The sequence below is a fragment of the Rosa chinensis genome, chromosome 4 (assembly GCF_002994745.2).
Source record: "Rosa chinensis cultivar Old Blush chromosome 4, RchiOBHm-V2, whole genome shotgun sequence".
Classification (NCBI taxonomy): Eukaryota; Viridiplantae; Streptophyta; class Magnoliopsida; order Rosales; family Rosaceae; genus Rosa; species Rosa chinensis.
The window spans coordinates 26247589-26264442 of NC_037091.1; the positions used below are offsets into that span (position 1 = coordinate 26247589).

The window sequence follows — 16854 nt, forward strand, 5'->3', positions numbered from 1 at the left end:
TTTGTTTTTAAACTATAAAAACAGAGTCATGTGAAATTTGTATAGTTTGGCTACTTTTATGTATTTGGTTACATCACAATAATCACATTATCAATCATGTAGTTCCCTATTGACATTACGTCACTACAACAACAGGAACGAAGTGAAGCAAAGCGCCTTGGAAGTAGTCTTTTCTTATTTCTAGTTTTTTTGGTCAACCTCAGGTTCGTTAGTTAGGTCCAGTATTCCCTCGCAATCAATAAGAAACTTCCCCCTGGCAAGGGAAGGAAAGCCGAAATCCAATAAAACACATATTCAAATTTGGAGGCCATATTTTTGAAAATACAACCAGGTTTTCTCAACGTTCATAATGAATATGGAAACCATTGCATCATTATCATTTATCAAACAGCAGTGAAGATCTCGATTAAAGCAAAACAAAAAAACTTTCTTTAGTGAGATTTGTCCATTAATTCATGAAGTTGAGAGTTTTATTACGACAAAGTCGCCCATAATAGCGTGGCTTATCGGCTTTGAATCTACAATTTACAACTTTTGGATTTATTGTGTAGGACTAATTTTTACTCACTTAGAATAGATTTTTTTAATAAAGCCACAATATATCCCCTTGATTTTTAATAATCCAATTAATAATGATATTCATCTCGCCGATCAAAGAAAGATAGGGGACAAAAACTTTGGGTCCAAGCCATTGGTGATCCCTTTTGATTTCTGTCACTATTACCGGGTGGCTGCTTTCTTGTGCACTCACATTTTGGAACCAAAACAAAAACAAAACAAAAAAGAAGAAGTAGATAAACTATACTTGATCTTGTGCACTCAGCTGAAAACGAGAATCTGTCAAATGAAATGGACTACAATAAGAGATTCCAATTAACTTTCTAGTGCAATATACTTGATATTGGAAGTTTACAAGCAGATAAAATACCTAACCTTTGATGACTATACTAAAACAACTATAGCTTCAGAAATATTTTAAGCCTGGCTACCTGATGGATTAGGAAAGCACGCTTGTGACTTGCAACAACTTGACCGGTCGCAATGGCCACATCCCATAGCTTTGACTAGTATGTGTAGAGCACACACCCGCTGTTGATAAGAGAATACAGCCGAATGGCAACCAACATAACAAATCTACTCAACTACCATGTTTGATCTGCAATTTTGAAGTTGAGTTTTGGCACGGAACATGTAAGCGATTGTCAATTTTATCCTAGTTTCAAGCCAGGGACTTCTTCCAAGAGAGTGACTGTCCCTGATTCCGTATGGAATTTCAAACACTTGCCTTCATTGTTGGTTTCAGAAATGCTTCATTCCTTCTCTGCAATCACCACAAATACATCCTTCACCGACCACCTCCGTCTCTCACTTTTAGCAGGGGGGTTGATGACAGCTCTCTCAGCATCAGCTAAGCGATAACCAATCATGACCTCTCTCCTTTGTCGGGCGCGCAAGAGTACTTCATAGAAGCTTAACTCCTCACCTTCATGGAGATACAGATCTCCTTGCCTTATTTGCAATTCGTTACCCTGAATAAAAGTTCCGACGTAAGGTTTTGAAATAAGAAACTAGACAAGTACAAAAAGAAATTGAACCATAAATCGGGAATTAAATAGCTATCAATAGCATAGGATTCTTTTATCTGAAGAAACAAATATGAGCGAATAGCAATGAAGATATAACAATGAATAATGGTTGGGTTTTGATCATAAATAATATGCACTTTAACTCCAAAATATGTGAGTCGAACCATTTTTTTCTTTTCCTTTTTTTCTGTTAAAAAAAAAGTCTAGTCTTAAAACAAGACAGAAGCGAAGTCCAACCACTTTTACAAATACTCTAGCTTTCAGGATGGCAAAAACACTTCTCTCAAGAACCTCAACACATGATGACAACCGTCTAACAGAATGATCTGCACACATTCCGGATTATGTAAGGCTGTTGTGTTCCAAATGTCCCAAGATGAATATTGACAATTTCTTAAGTTAGTATATAAGATGTTGCACCCTTCCCAATTTCCTGAGAGAAAGTTCTATCATGGCATGTAACATTTAGTATTAGAGCAGTGTGTACAACCCAACTCTACTGGACATAGGTGAGTGTAAGCACCATCAAGGGGAGAAAAGAACAAAAATAACAAAAAAACAAAAAACACAACAACAACAACAACAATCTAGAAAGGATAAAGGCAAGGCTATCTATCATCAGCAAAGTGCCAAGAGAAGCTGATGATCATTCACCATCTTTTATTGTTCTAATTAAAACCTGGAATTGCCAAGAATATGAGTGCATTATGAATTATAAAACAAACTTTCATCAAAGGGAAGAATACCTCCTCTGCAAACAGCTCTTCCAATACATCATTTATTTGCCGATCCTCTGCTACCATAGCCAGTGCCATGCTGACAAGCTCATTCGATAGCACATAGTCACTGATCTTTGACATGGATAATAAATTTTTAGTCCTTGGGTCCAGAATTTCACTAATTATAACTGATTTATCTGAAGCTTGCTGCATTTCCCCTATCCATGAACTTTGTGAAAAGCTTCCTCTATCAACATGTGTTACCATAGGGAGACGCTTAGCCTGAAATAATCAAAATGTATTTTGGTGAAAGTAGATAAGACATGACCATGGAAAATCAAATCATCTTCACACAGTCCTAGATACATTCATTACTGTGTGGTGAATAAGAAAAAAGCTTGATTAATACGAGGAAGAAGTAAAGTCATTGTTGTTACATGACTACTCATCTACGAAAACTAAAAAGTACAAAAACCAACCATCCATCCTGTATATTAATAACAAGATGAATATACTTAAAATACCTCCAGGCTAATAATAAAAGCTGAGTTTTATAGAAAAGCAAATAGGGTGAAACCAGTAAACAATATACAAACCGCAAAAGTAAGAATCTTTGACCAAAATAATGAAAACAGCTTCCTATAGAAAATATATAATGTCCAAGACATTACAGCCCAGAAGAATCGTTTATAATAATTCAAGTTCTTCCATACATTCATGGTGTAGTAAAAGGTCAGATTGCAAAGTACCTGAATATCACGAATCAAAAGCAATGTGGCAAGAGATCTTGAATCAGCTTGAATTGCTGAGTCTTCCACAGACTCATCAGCCAAAATTAAGATCTACATATACGAATTGGAGCATGTTTAACCAATGAAGGGGAAGATACATGCTTAATTATCATAAACAACATCCAAAAAAACACCCTACAGGCCAACTATCAATGTGAGAGAGAACCTAATCCATTCTTGTCACTAATTGGTCTACCGCATTCTGGATGGTAAAATATAATTCCGGCATGCAGACACGATACACCAATAAGTTAGTAACAAGCAGCCATCAGGTTCTTTCCCAATACAGGCCTTGTTGATGTTGAATTATTTCACATGCAGCATGGGTCCTTTTCCTGTGTATGATTTTCAATACATATTTTTGTAAAGTGCAGGCCAATTAATTGCTCACCGAATCAAAAGATTGCAAAGGAAGACTTTCTAAATGACGGCGTATGACAGCATTTCCCTCACGGTCAACTAAAGTTATATTTACTAAACGACTGATTTCAAGACCTCCATCAATGAGCTTCTTTTTCCTCTCCTTCTCAGCAACGTCATTGAACATCCAGAGCTCGGAACCCGGGGCCAGAAAGGCATCCAACACCTAAAAATCATAAATGCAAGGACGTAATTTTCTAAAAAGGTAAAACTAATAATCATGCAATCACATCAATGTAGATGCTGCAAGTGGAGCTTCAGAATTTTAAACTAAAGTCCAAAAATGTAATCCAATTTGCAGCTGCAGAGGAAAACAGGATGATTATCATCAGTTAATATGTTGTATACTAGAACTGCACCCCAAGTACTAGGAGCATGATTGCAGACATCTTGTGGCATTACCATAATCATATCCTCCATATCTCGCCGCCAACCACATAAAAGTATCCTTTCTGCAGACTTTGGAACAACAAAGTCTTTGGGTAGACTTCCTCTCCATACCTGCAGCATTGAGGCGAAGAAAAAGAAAAATTAGGGGCATCAATAGAAAGAACTTACCACAAGCATATCATCTATGTCCCTCCTCCATCCACAAAGTAGAATCTTCTGTGGCTTTCTTGCTGTTCGGGAAATTTGAATGAAAGATGCCTCTTTGACCTGAATGATCAAATTGATTATAGTTTTGTGAGTTTTAATTATGGCATCTTCCCTTCGCTAAAACTCCATGGGCTTCATCCTAATTTGGACTAGAAGAACTTGTACTTTAAGAGATTGACCTCTAACCCTATTTCTGCAGCTGTAGTTTTCTTTAATTGCAGTTTCATTTGTTCATTTTCACTTTGATTACACTATCATATGCATAGAGACAAGATCCTTTTACAGCATTCCATATTATGCAATTATTGCAAGGGAGGTAGGGGAAGGGAAGGGTTGGGGAAGAACAGAAGAAAGCATGTGATTGCATCAAAGGGATGACTTGTGGCAACTGTCAAAAAGAATAGTAACAGCCATACATGTTGACAGCAAACCCTTAACCATCAAAGTGCATAACCGAGGAGAAATTTTCTGTGAGACAGTTACAAATTTATAACAAACAGGCATCAAGAATGAGAGTTATGATATTTTAAACTTTGATACTTCTAGTTTTCCAGCTATACAAAAGTAAATTAGATGTTCACAACACATAGGTAAACCTTAAAGTTATGAACAGTTAACTATGTTGAAGGATTCACGGCAATTCTAATGTTGTGATAGATCTTGATTAACATCTAAAGATTCCATTTGACATGACAAATGGTTCTGAAACTTCCTTATTTAAAGAAAATTTAATTTAAGCACTTTTCAAGCAAATCAATGAAATTATCCACCAACAAATACTGGAAAATAGTCCTTCCTTGATACCTAGGTTCAGCATATACATTGAAATATTTGCTTCTATGCTAAAGAAATAAAAATGAATGGCCCAAGCCCTGATTTGATATTAGAAGATCTGGCGTTTCTGCTTGTATTGACTGTTTTAGTATTGTTTTAAGGACTTCTTGTCATCTAATTTTTTCTACTAAAATTCTGTTTCTTCGCCACCCCCACCCGAAAAAAATAAAAAAGGATAATGAATCTAGTCACCAGAAAATTTTCTTTTTTAACGCAAATTGTTTTGCTATATCTGTCATTTATTTAGTCTTTTCTTTGCTGTCACCCACCTGACTATGTGAGCCTAAATCCTGCCTGACTCAGACAAGAAGCAAACAATGTCCCCGAGAACTAATTTACCTTCAATATGCTTCTTTCAGATAACAAGGGAATGAAGCTACTCTTGACCTAGTATGGACAACACAACAAGAAGAGACAAATGTCCCTGAGAACTAATCTCTCTTCAATATGCTTCTTTCAGTAAAAAGGATGGAACAAATTGGCAAAAAGACCAAGCAAATATTTTGAAATCTATATGCTTTAGAGAAATTTGAAATCACCATAGGCAATGCTGCAGGAGCATAGGTATCGTCATCCTCTGCTATGACAAGTACTTCATCGCCTTCTTGTAGAACATAAGAGTCATCCGGGTTCAAAATTATTCTGCCACCCAATGATGCAACCTTGACTCCACAAGGAATGGCATCAGGAAAACTGATCAGTACATCCTCAAAATGCATGCCATCCAACTGTGGCCATCTTTTGATATAGAACTCGCAATTTTCAAATCCAAGGATATCTTCCCAGATCTGTTATAGCCCATTAATGAAAACGGATTACCCAATTGACATACAAAAATCAATCGGAGCTTCAAATTAAAAGAAAATCACCAATATGTATAAAACAAGATGCTGTCACCCCCACCCAAACAATGCTAAAAGCATAACAGAAATTGACCTGTGCAAGTCCGGGCTGCCTAGCACATTGAATCATCAGACGACCAATTACATCATGAGCCACAACAGTTTCAACAAGATCTCCACCAACAAGTTTAACAAGAACCTCATTGTCAAGATCACTTAGTTCAACTACAATATGTCCCCTCAGCCCCTCTTTCACTCCGGTTAGACTTAAAACAGTTCTCAATGCACGGGCATCACTCTGCACCAACCAACATGTAATATAGTATGCTTGTAAGGTACCAAATATTTAAGCAAAATTTGTTAGTGAAACAGAGCCAAGGGAAATAAGCATAAATACCCCAAATAAATATTCCAAACCCAAAACTTAAACAACACAAAGGCATAAATACAAATTTTGCATTGATTGGTAAAGTATACCTGATCAGCATTTCCGTCTTCAGCAAGGACAATTATTGCACGTGCCTTGGAGACAGATACCTGCAAACGATGGTATAAGAAATCACATGGATAGGCTTACAAAATCCATCTATTAGTGTTAAAAACTAGTCATTGGATGCAACAGAAAACATATATATCCTTGTACCTCTTCTGAGATTCGAAGAGATTTTTGGTGCAGAATATAAACATTTGGAAAGATATAAGCATGCATGTAACAAAGTATTAGAGACTCGATTCCGGAATCCAGCAAGCCAAGATTACAAAGCTATAGAACATCTTGGAAATTTATTTCTTTTAAAGATAAAACTTAATAAATAAATAAAAACAATGAAATATATTTCTTAATTTGAATTTAACAGAAGATAGAAAAAAATTTGATGCTTAACATTCCAATGAATGAAGCCGGAAAAAAATCAGAGAACTAGAATTGTTAAAATAAATAAATAAAATAATAAAAGAAGAACCGTGTATATGTCACTCGCAAGTTAGATTGCAAAGTGAGCTCCATGAACATCTTCCAATGCTTACAAACACTTAAGAAAGGGAATCCAAATGCTTCAGGAAAGTTAACAAACCTCCCCTATTATTGATGAAAGTATGAGTTAAAAGTAAGAAAACAAGATATTTTTGAGATATCACATGATCAAAATCTCATTCGGTATCACGTGCCAAGCTATACAAGTCTTTCTAATGCACCACAAATGGAATAAAATATAGAAAGGTTAGAAACTACGAGATTCACACCAGTAGGGTCCTAAGACTTGCTCTTACAGAGAAATTAAAACAATTCCGGCTTCGCACCAACATTTGGCATCACACCAAATGTGTATCAGAAATCACTCCAAGTAACCCATGTTTCACACACAAGCAGAAACTCATAAGAAATTTTCCTCAAGAACTATGGAGTCATACATGAATCACTGACATCCCTCAAACTAATGCACTTAGGAATTGAATGAGTTAATTTTATATAATTTGAACTTGGCTCCCACATCATTTTCTTTATTCTACTATATGTACAGATTAGTCTATTTATTTTTTAGGTAATTTAAGTCTCTTAGGTTACTTAAGCTCAGGCTTATCAAGCCTAATGGTGATAGGGTTAGTAAAATGTATTTTATTGTTAAGAATTCTAGAATTCATCAGTTTTTGATTTTATAGAGGCAATCGTTATTTATCAGACTTCATGGAAGATTCTGACAAAGAAAAAAAACTTCATGAAAGATTAAAACATCCTTACATCAGTCTTCACGAACACCCCTCTAATATTGTTTTTGTTGTCTCCCTAGTCTGTCTTTTCCTTTGGCCCAACTCTTCTGTTTCTCCTCTCCAAACCTAATTTCCTCTACTCTTCTCAATCACTCTAAAGTATGAATTATATCCCAATTGGTGCTATATCTTCCCATCACATGCACTGCTGCTCCATCTATCTAGACCATTCTAGAATGTTCCTCACCTATAAAAACCCCACATGAAAATCAAGGCTGCAGTGCCACACATTTCTGTTGACAAACCTAGACACCTCTAGTTGCACCACCGTCATCTCCCAGATCTACACAGCTCATCCAGTTGTGCCGTCCGCCACCATGGGTTGCCTCCCAGTCGTTGTCTTCTACTCAGCCTACCAATTGTAAACATCATAACTGAACTCCCTTATGGTCTTAAATGTACTCTCATATGGGTGTTTCAATTCCTCAGCTCCCTTGCAAGGAGTGGGTTCTTGTCACCCGGGGGAATGATACAGTATAGTCAAATTATTATTCAAGTATTTTAGGCTATTTATACTTGGACTTTATTTATTAGGATTTCTAATGCTAGGGTTAGTAAAGGTAATTTGTTGTCAGGGTTCTCGAATAATATTTAGCTTCTTTAAATAGAGGCATTGCTATCATTACTTCTTAGACATTGTGAATGGATACACACACACACACACACACACATACTTGAATCTCGACTATCTCTCCTGTAATATTGGTCTTGTTGTCTCCCTAGTCTATCCTTCCATTATCCCTAATTCTTCTATTTCTCATCCTCTCTAAAGTCTGAATGATATCCCAATTAGTGCTGCATCAACTACTTAACTAGTCCTTGATCATTTGTGTGCAGTTCCTCGATCTATGAATACTGTAACAGCTTCTTAAGCTTCTTTGCTTTTGGGCCTTTTAGGTCCCATACATAACAGAAAAAAGAAAGAAAAAAAAGTAATTAACTAATTCGTTTCAATGAGCCAACTGAGGTAGATGATAAAAGTCTGGATATATATTGTAAAGTGCCCCTCTCCTTAGGGACGTCCCACACAAATTGTGACGGACATCAAAGAGGAGAACATGCTTCTAAATTTTTATGTTAAAGTAACAAGAAAGCAAACTGTCCTACCTTTTTCAGGTCAGCAAGAATAAGAGGGCTCCCACTTCTGCATATTACAGATGTTCCTTTGAAATCAAACTCCATTTTACCAATGTCAAGTTCCATTTCCTCTTTGTCTCGCTCAGCCATAACTACAACAATCCCTCCACCCAAACTCTCATTAGCTATTGCAATCTGGTTCAATAATGATCCCTGAATTCACAATGGCATTCAGTCAAATCACTTTTCATTAAGATAAACTGTAACCTTACCTCATATATTCGCACAGCAAATGATGAAAGGAAATTAGCAATACAATAAAAAATTACCAATTTATCGCTCCAACCGAGAATTAAAGTATGGTTTTGCTCCACTACCTCACTTCTTCCTTTCCTCAATGAGTCAAACTTCTCTGAAATTGCATCAGAAACAAGTCCAAGCATCATTGCAAATATGAGCATCCCACCAAAGCTAATGGAAACTGAAACAAGCCTTTCGCCAATTTGTTCAGAGTCAGTATGGTTGCCAGAATCAGCTACATACGTCCACGATAACCAAAGACATTCCGCTAAGCTATCATCTTTCACTCCAAACAATGCTAACCCCCCAAGACAAATAAGTAACAGTGTTGCAACCAACAATGTCAGTGGCTTAGAATACGGGTGGACTGATAAAAACAAATCGACACGGTACGCTAGCTGTTTGTTTAGAGATTCTTCTTCAGAGATGTTCTCCGGTGACCGTGATCTCGAGACATAGTCAATGTACTTGAAAACCACAAGAGGGATTGATAAAAACACGAGGGAGACCATAAGCGCTAATCGTTTTAATCTTCTGTTAGGAATATCATCATCCTCCAGCCCAGAATAAGTGATGAGCTCCATAGATTCTAACGAATTGTAGGCTTGTAATCTCAATTCAAGCTTGGAAATATAATCCTGCAACTCATTGACTTGGCTATGTAAACAGAAGTTTTGGTACACCACTGACGACAAAACCGTCATCAAAATCTGATATGCACAAACAAATTTATGAGCTCCAATCACAATCAAGCTATCAAACCCTAGAATTATGAGAGAGACGAGAGAGAGAGGTACCGCTACTGAACAAGCCATTTTCCACCGGAGTTTGAAGCCGAGTCCGGAAAAGCTAATGACCTTGTCGCCGGAAGCCTCCGATCGTTTTTTGGAGAGGCCGTCGGGGACGCCGGAAACGGGCTGGTTGACATCGTTTCGCGGAGGCTTCTCCCGCCGACGGGGGAAGTCAACTCTCCGGCGGGGCCTGTCATGGCTGAAAGTTCTCGGAGGGGCGGAGCTGGAGGACGAAACGGCGCGAAACGACGTCGCCGGACCAAATGGCGGCTGAGAATCGGTGGGGAGGGGTGGGGATGGTCTGGGGTTTGTGGGGAATCTTCGGTGGTATTTTGGGGATTTCGCTGCGTGGATGAAGGGCGGTGAGGGAAAGTACCAGTCTCTGCTGGAGGAAGGGATTGCTGAGTCGGAGTCGAGGGACATGTTGGGGATAGTCCTACAAGTTTAGGTACGTTTTGGGCATTCGAGTGCCTCTTATTTCTGGTAACGTGGGTGGATTCAGAGCTGCTAATGCTGGCAAGTTTGGAATTTGAAAGGGGTTGCTGCTTAAGATATATGGGTTAAGGAGTTTGATCAGTGCCTGTTCTTTAATTAATTTAGGGTCACGACGAAATGCGTTGACCTGAATATGACAACTTTAATTTGTTTTTATGCACATAATACCTGGATTCGTCCCTTAGAATGAAGGGTGTAGAATTTAGAGATGAAGGGATTTCTTATAAGCTCATGTTTACATTGTGTTACAAAGACTCAAAAGCGTTTTTAAATTAAGGGAAAATGATCATTTATCTAATTTTGGAGTTAATTAACCCCACTTATCCAAACACTAAGGTTGTGTTTGTTTCGTGGGACTAAACGGGATTGTACTAGCCTATGTAATACAATTAGACTTATCCCACGTTTGGCACACATGAGGACTCAATTAAATGAGATAAAAGAGTCCCCGCATCAGCTCCCGACCTTCTTACATAGAACCCCCAAAACTCACCGAACTGTGGAAGCAAGGGCTTCAACAACGCTCATTAGTCTCTCCATCCCTTTCGCACGCTTCAGCCTCGTCTCTCCATCTCTTTCGCGCTTCAGCCTCGTCTCTCCACTCTCGATACGCTTCATCCTCCTTGATCTACTCGTCCAGGTTCAATTTCTTTTCTCTCTCATGCTCCTTTTGCTGTGATTCTGATTCCATCTTCCCTTCGACCATGTCTAGCTTCTTCTTCTCGTGTATCTACTGTGATTTGTTAAATTAAAGACTATGGATTGATTTTCCATTAACAATTATTTATGGGTTGTTACAATTGGTGTCTAGATACCTTGATTTACTAAGAATTGATCAATTTCAAGACTAGGCTGAATGGATTAAGAGTTCCTACTAGTAAGACTATTGGATTAGTTGTGTAGATTAAATTAATGCAGTTTATGTGCCTTTCACACACTAATAGGAATTTTTATTTTGGCTATTAGGTTATTATTACGTTGTAGATGGTGGTTACACAAATGGTGAAGGATTTCTTGCACCATATAGAGGAACAAGGTTTCATTTATCGGAATGGGATGAAAGAAATATGTCTAAGGATCATGTGGAATATTTTAACATGAAGCATTCGAAGGCAAGAAATGTCATAGAAAGGTGTTTTGGAATGCTAAAAGGAAGGTGCCGCATACTAAGGAGTCCATCATTGATCCGATGGAGCATGCAGTATGTGAATTAGATGCACAAAATGGGGAAGAAGCTGATGTAGTTGGCACAATTGAAGAGTCTAATCAATGGACTACTTGGAGGAATGAATTAGCTTTACAAATGCATAATGAATGGACGGGAAGAAGAGCTGTAAGGGCTGTCGGAGATATAAGGGTTTCAGGTGCTGCTGCAAGGGATGCAAGAGATTCAAGAGAATAAATCATGTAGTTTCCGCTTTATATACATCTAAGTACTAAGGATCATTATTTATGTAGCTTTTGATTTGTTGTGAACACTAATGCATAGTGAAGGAGGAATAAAGATGGTGGTGACTCCTCTTGCTCTTGTTGCGTCTCAATCTGCTTTCCACGCCGCCTCTTGTCTCTAGACGTCCTCTTTTTCTTCCTTGTATGTCTCTTTTTAATTCCTACTTGACTTGGGCTTCTTAAGTCTTCTGGTCCAACTTGGAATAGATTTCTTCTCTCCAAAGAAACACAAGGTTATTATAGTCAACGCAAGAAATTACTCTAAATATATCAGACCTCAGACGTACATGTTCAGTCTTGTTCCATTCGAGTGCTAAGATCAACGGACTTGGGCATCACAAGTCAGATTCCAAAAATATATGCAAAATCCATCAGAATCTGCCTTCCCGAACTAGGTTCACTTATCATCATAACTTCCTCCAGAGGAATCAGAATCCACTTCCGTAAAATTCCTCAGAAAGCTAACATCTTTATCTTTCCAATGGTATATGGCTCGCCTTCTAATTCCTTGTGAGAAGGTACAGTTTAATCCTCAAAGTTGACGCACAGCAGAGACAATTCTGGACGCTCAGGATAGCAAGCACCCTTTCAATCCTGCGTTCGACTTTAAGCTGCAAATCCTTCTTTTCTCCAATTTAACCTACAAAACATAAAGACAAAGTAAATGACTCAAAGATGACCAGTTCTAAGCCTAGAATCCTACATTTAAGGGTATAAAAATGTATGAAATTATGAACTTATCACTAGCCTCGAAGAATATCTTTCATTGAAAGAAGTAGGATTTGTACTTGCATTTTGAGTAGGGCAACGTTGCTTGCCTTAGCATATGGGAATGATAATTATAGCCTTAGTTATGGTTTCCACTCATTAACTTCTTTAAATTGTATGTTACTAGCCATTTATTGAACTGAATTGAACATAGACACAACCATTTACCACTTATGCTCTTTAGATAATCATGTTTATGTTTCCTTGACCATGTCATGTTGATTTTTTTAGAAAATGGAAAGTGGTGATGAAAATACAGAGCAAGGGAAGTCAAGGCGTGTATGGACCAACTTTGAAGAAGAGTCTCTGTTGAATGTAGGCCTCATTAACGGGCCGAGCCCTGCCCATTGGTAGCGGGCTTGGGCCGGGCCTTACTCTATTTTTAAATAGTAGCTGGCCGGGCCGGGCTTTATTGTAAATTGAAGGATCCAAGCCAATCCATTTAATGCGGGCCTCGCGAGCTTTTTGGGGCCGGGCCGGGCTAAGCCTTGCGGGCTTTTTCGGAGCGGGCCTTGCGGGCTTTATTTACAAATAAATCTTTAAAGATAATATTTTTTATAAACTTATATTTATATATCATACACTCCAAAGAGAAACCTCTATCAACTTAAATAAATTGGAAAAATTGACCGTTGGATGAGATTATTATAATAAATTATGAGTGTGGTAAAAAATTTAGCCAATTTCACCATATTTTCGAATCCGATCGAATTGGTCAACCGTTGTTACTTGTATGTTTTCTTGGTTGACCGATGACATGACGACCATGAAACGTGCTTATTTTTTCACATCATGTCTGTAAATATTCCATCGATGGATGTGCGTGGACATAAGATAAAAATTTCAATTTTAATTGCAAAGATGTTGGTCTATATCAATTTGCCTCCTAAAGTCGTATGACTTGTATATTGCATTTAAATTGTTGAGGTTCATTCTAAAGCAACCATGAAGTGGAAAATGAATTTAGAGAAATCAACTGCTCGATTGAGAGATTGTAATGTTTTATGGTGATTGTAAAAAATTCAGCTAATTTGATTCTCGTTTCGAATTCGATCAATTAGGTCAAATTTAGTTACTCTTATAAACCTATATCTATCTTACACTCACTCCAAAGAGCAACCCCTATCAATTCAAAGAAAATGAAAAAATGGACCGTTGGATGAGATTATTACAATAAATTATGAGTGTGGTAAAAAATTTAGCTAATTTCACCATATTTTCGAATCCGATCGAATTGGCCAACTGTTGTCACTTGTATGTTTTCTTGGTTGACCAATGACATGACAACCGTGAAACGTGCTCATTTTTTCACATCACGTCTATAAATATTTCATCGATGGATGTGCGTGGACACAAGATAAAAATTTCAATTTTAATTACAAAGATGTTGGCCGATATTAATTTGCCTCCTAAAGTTGTATGACTTGTATATTGCATTTAAATTGTTGAGGTTCATTCTAAAGCAACTATGAAGTGGAAAATGAATTTAGAGAAATCAACCGCTCGATTGAGAGATTGTAATGTTTTATGGTGATTGTAAAAAATTCGGCTAATTTGATTCTCGTTTCGAATTCGATCAACTAGGTCAAATTTAGTTACTCTTATAAACCTATACCTATCATACACTCCAAAGAGCAACCCCTATCAATTCAAAGAAAATGGAAAAATGGACCGTTGGATGACATTATTACAATAAATTATGAGTGTGGTAAAAAATTTAACCAATTTCACCATATTTTTGAATCCGATCGAATTGGTCAACCGTCGTCACTTGTATGTTTTCTTGGTTGACCGATGGCATGACGACCGCGAAACGTGCTTATTTTTTCACATCACGTTTGTAAATATTCCATCGATGGATGTGTGTGGACATGAGATAAAAAAAAAATTAATTTTAATTACAAACACATTGGCCTATACCAATTTTCCTCCTAAAGTTGTATGACTTATACATTACATTTAAATTTGCAACCTTAGATCTTAAGATGATGGTTTGAATTATTTCATGCAATCCTGCATTTAGGTTGATATAAGAATAGTTCTTGGTTAGTTTCCCGTGCTACTTTGAAAGAAAACTCCTGGTCATGGTCAAATATTGTGTGATGGATGATACATAGAAGGACAAACTGAAGCAAAATGTATGGAAATAGATATACAAAGTTTCTACAATCTACTTCTTTACTTCAGTACTATAAAAAATTATCATCCTTCTTCATTAAAAGTAGTCAGTCAGCATGTCTGTACAATAAATTTACAATTGTGCTCTCTCTATCTCACTCACACAGTCACACGTATAACCTAGTCAAGCATATCGAAAAGATAAATGTTTTGTTGAGTCAATTTTGTTTTCATGATGTGGACACAGGATATCAATCTAAGGTGAAATGTAAACAGAAAAAAAATAATAGAGTAAAACCTATAGAGAATAAAGAGAGATGCATATTATTGAATAGCAGCAAATACTGACTCAACCAACCAGTTATTTATATTTGATTATTAACTGGGATGATTATGAGATTTTCCTCACTAAAAGTGTATTTCCAAAAGAGTCACTGCTTCCCCAATTGCAAGGAACAATGGCTGAGGAAAATCAGGAAACAAATGAGAGATAATGCCTATATGCATGGGAGATGAGAAAAGAAGAATTCAGATGGAACCAGTTTTCATCCATAATGCTAGAAGCAATTACCACTTGTTTCCACTTGTAACCAAATACTGCAAATGAAAAGTTAAATGGACAACATTATAGATCATGAACTATCACCTCATACATATTTCAAAACACACAGAATTCTCAATCACAGCAAAGACTTTTTTCAAAATTATCAAATCAATCCCCAAACACAAGGATAGTCCTAAAAAGTAATTCTTTGCAATTCAGTCTACTTCGGAATCTTAAAAGTGAAAAAGAACCTGAAATTGAAACCAAGAAATAGACCTGCTCGAGTTCCAGAACCTTTTAATTGAAATGGGACTATATCTGAGACACTATAATTGCATACCAGAATCAAACCAAACCAAACAGATCGATCAAGATACCAAAACAGAACATGAGTTAGCAATAACGAAAAGCAAGCAAAACAAAAAGAAGAAGTGAGCAACACACCTAAGTAGACTCTCCAAAGGATCCACTACTGTTCTTCCGGCCGACTCGGAATCGCCCCCCTACGCGAGACTCCATAGCCCAAGAAGCCGCTTCTCTTTGCTGCCCAAAGAACGAGAATTGAAAACTGAGAAACTAGAAACGAAATCGAAGTCTATTATGTGGCGACCCGAAGGGGGTATACCACAGCTCCGTAATATTAAGCCAATAAGAGCTCGATACGTAGTATACTTACCGTAGACCTACCAACTTAATACTACAAGGCCTTTTGAAAATACAATTTTTAGAAAATGGGAGACCAAGAAAAACTTTTAAGAAAGGACTTTAAATCAACAACCCAACACTCAAATGAACAAGTCTGGAAATGCTTAAAAATAAAGTGGGCAAGTGCACTGTGACGCCTTAGGGCTTACATCATAACCGAAATGAAAGGAGTTCAACAATAACAATAAAACAAAGGGGTGAGGCGCGCTCCCAGGTAGGTGGACCTCACAGAGTTCAACATGGAATGAAAAACGAGTAAATTAATGGAGTACCAAGGGGAAGAACTTCAAGCAACAGGAACAGCAACACACGGACTCGGCCAATGACTCACTTCTAATCCAAATCGTCCCGAATGACCTCGTTGTAACCTGAAATGTAGGGGTGAGCATTTCGTCCTCGCTAGCCCAATAGGGGCTGATAGGAGCAAAAAAGTGTGACAATATTATTAATTATGTGCCTCATTTTAGCCTTATTTCTCCCTTAGTTTAGTGTTTTGAGTCATTAAGTCATTTTGAAAGTCTTGTTGAGTGTTTGGAGTGAAATAGGCGGAAAAAGTAAAATTCATGAAAAATCCTAGCTGGATCAGGATTCCTAACTGTCAACTATTTTTGCGGTCTTTACATTTTAATTTCCCTTTATTTTCTCTAGAAAATTCTGATATTCTCTTGCTTGTTGTAGGAAACGTTGCCTGGTTGAACTCTTGGAAACAGCAATGATGGAGTCATAAAATAAAGCATTAAGATATTTAACCAAGCAATGAAGAAGGGAAATAAAGGAGAAAAGATGTTTTCAGTTGAGGAATAAAAGAAAAAGATGTTTCAGCTGAAAAATAAATAAGAGAAAGACGTTTCAGCTTGGAAATTAAAGGAATTGCCCCATTATGAGAGGAGTTAAGGCCATAAAGAAGACGTTTCAGTTGGGAAAGCCAACCAATGCTCCCCTATAAATAGGCAACGTCCAGAACTGAATTTGCATCACTTCCCAGCCAAGATCACTTCCCAGCCAAGATAATTCATTGCCTATCACTTCCTGGCCAAAAACCATTCCAAGA

At 37.3% G+C, this 16854-nt stretch overlaps 1 protein-coding gene across 2 annotated transcripts; it reads right to left on the minus strand.

The window, feature by feature from the left end:
* Positions 1 to 795: 795 nt before the first annotated feature.
* Positions 796 to 10259, minus strand: LOC112197192 (ion channel CASTOR). Of its 2 annotated transcripts, none has more exons than XM_024337786.2 (11): positions 9731 to 10259; positions 8963 to 9643; positions 8664 to 8846; positions 6267 to 6326; positions 5884 to 6087; positions 5487 to 5735; positions 3919 to 4017; positions 3488 to 3682; positions 3055 to 3147; positions 2333 to 2587; positions 796 to 1529 (listed from the first exon to the last, which is right to left on the minus strand). In XM_024337786.2, exons 1-11 carry the CDS (start codon positions 10145 to 10147, stop codon positions 1311 to 1313), a joined length of 2655 nt encoding a protein of 884 aa, XP_024193554.1. In that variant the 5' UTR covers positions 10148 to 10259; the 3' UTR covers positions 796 to 1310. The 2 variants fall into 2 exon arrangements, with proteins under 2 accessions (XP_024193554.1, XP_024193555.1); XM_024337787.2 differs by lacking the exon at positions 3919 to 4017 and adding an exon at positions 4075 to 4173 and having other exon boundaries at positions 1311 to 1529.
* Between the last annotated feature and the right edge of the window lie 6595 nt (positions 10260 to 16854).

What these genes read in the sequence shown, in the direction of transcription:
- LOC112197192 (XM_024337786.2), bottom strand. Translation starts at nt 10,147, where the DNA reads ATGTCCCTCGACTCCGACTCAGCAATCCCTTCCTCCAGCAGAGACTGG. An exon ending in GGCAGCCCGGACTTGCACAG is followed by an intron (nt 5,736 to 5,883) that starts GTCAATTTCTGT and finishes GGGCTATAACAG; the next exon opens with ATCTGGGAAGATATCCTTGG. An exon ending in CTTTGCAATCTTTTGATTCG is followed by an intron (nt 3,148 to 3,487) that starts GTGAGCAATTAA and finishes TCGTATATGTAG; the next exon opens with ATCTTAATTTTGGCTGATGA.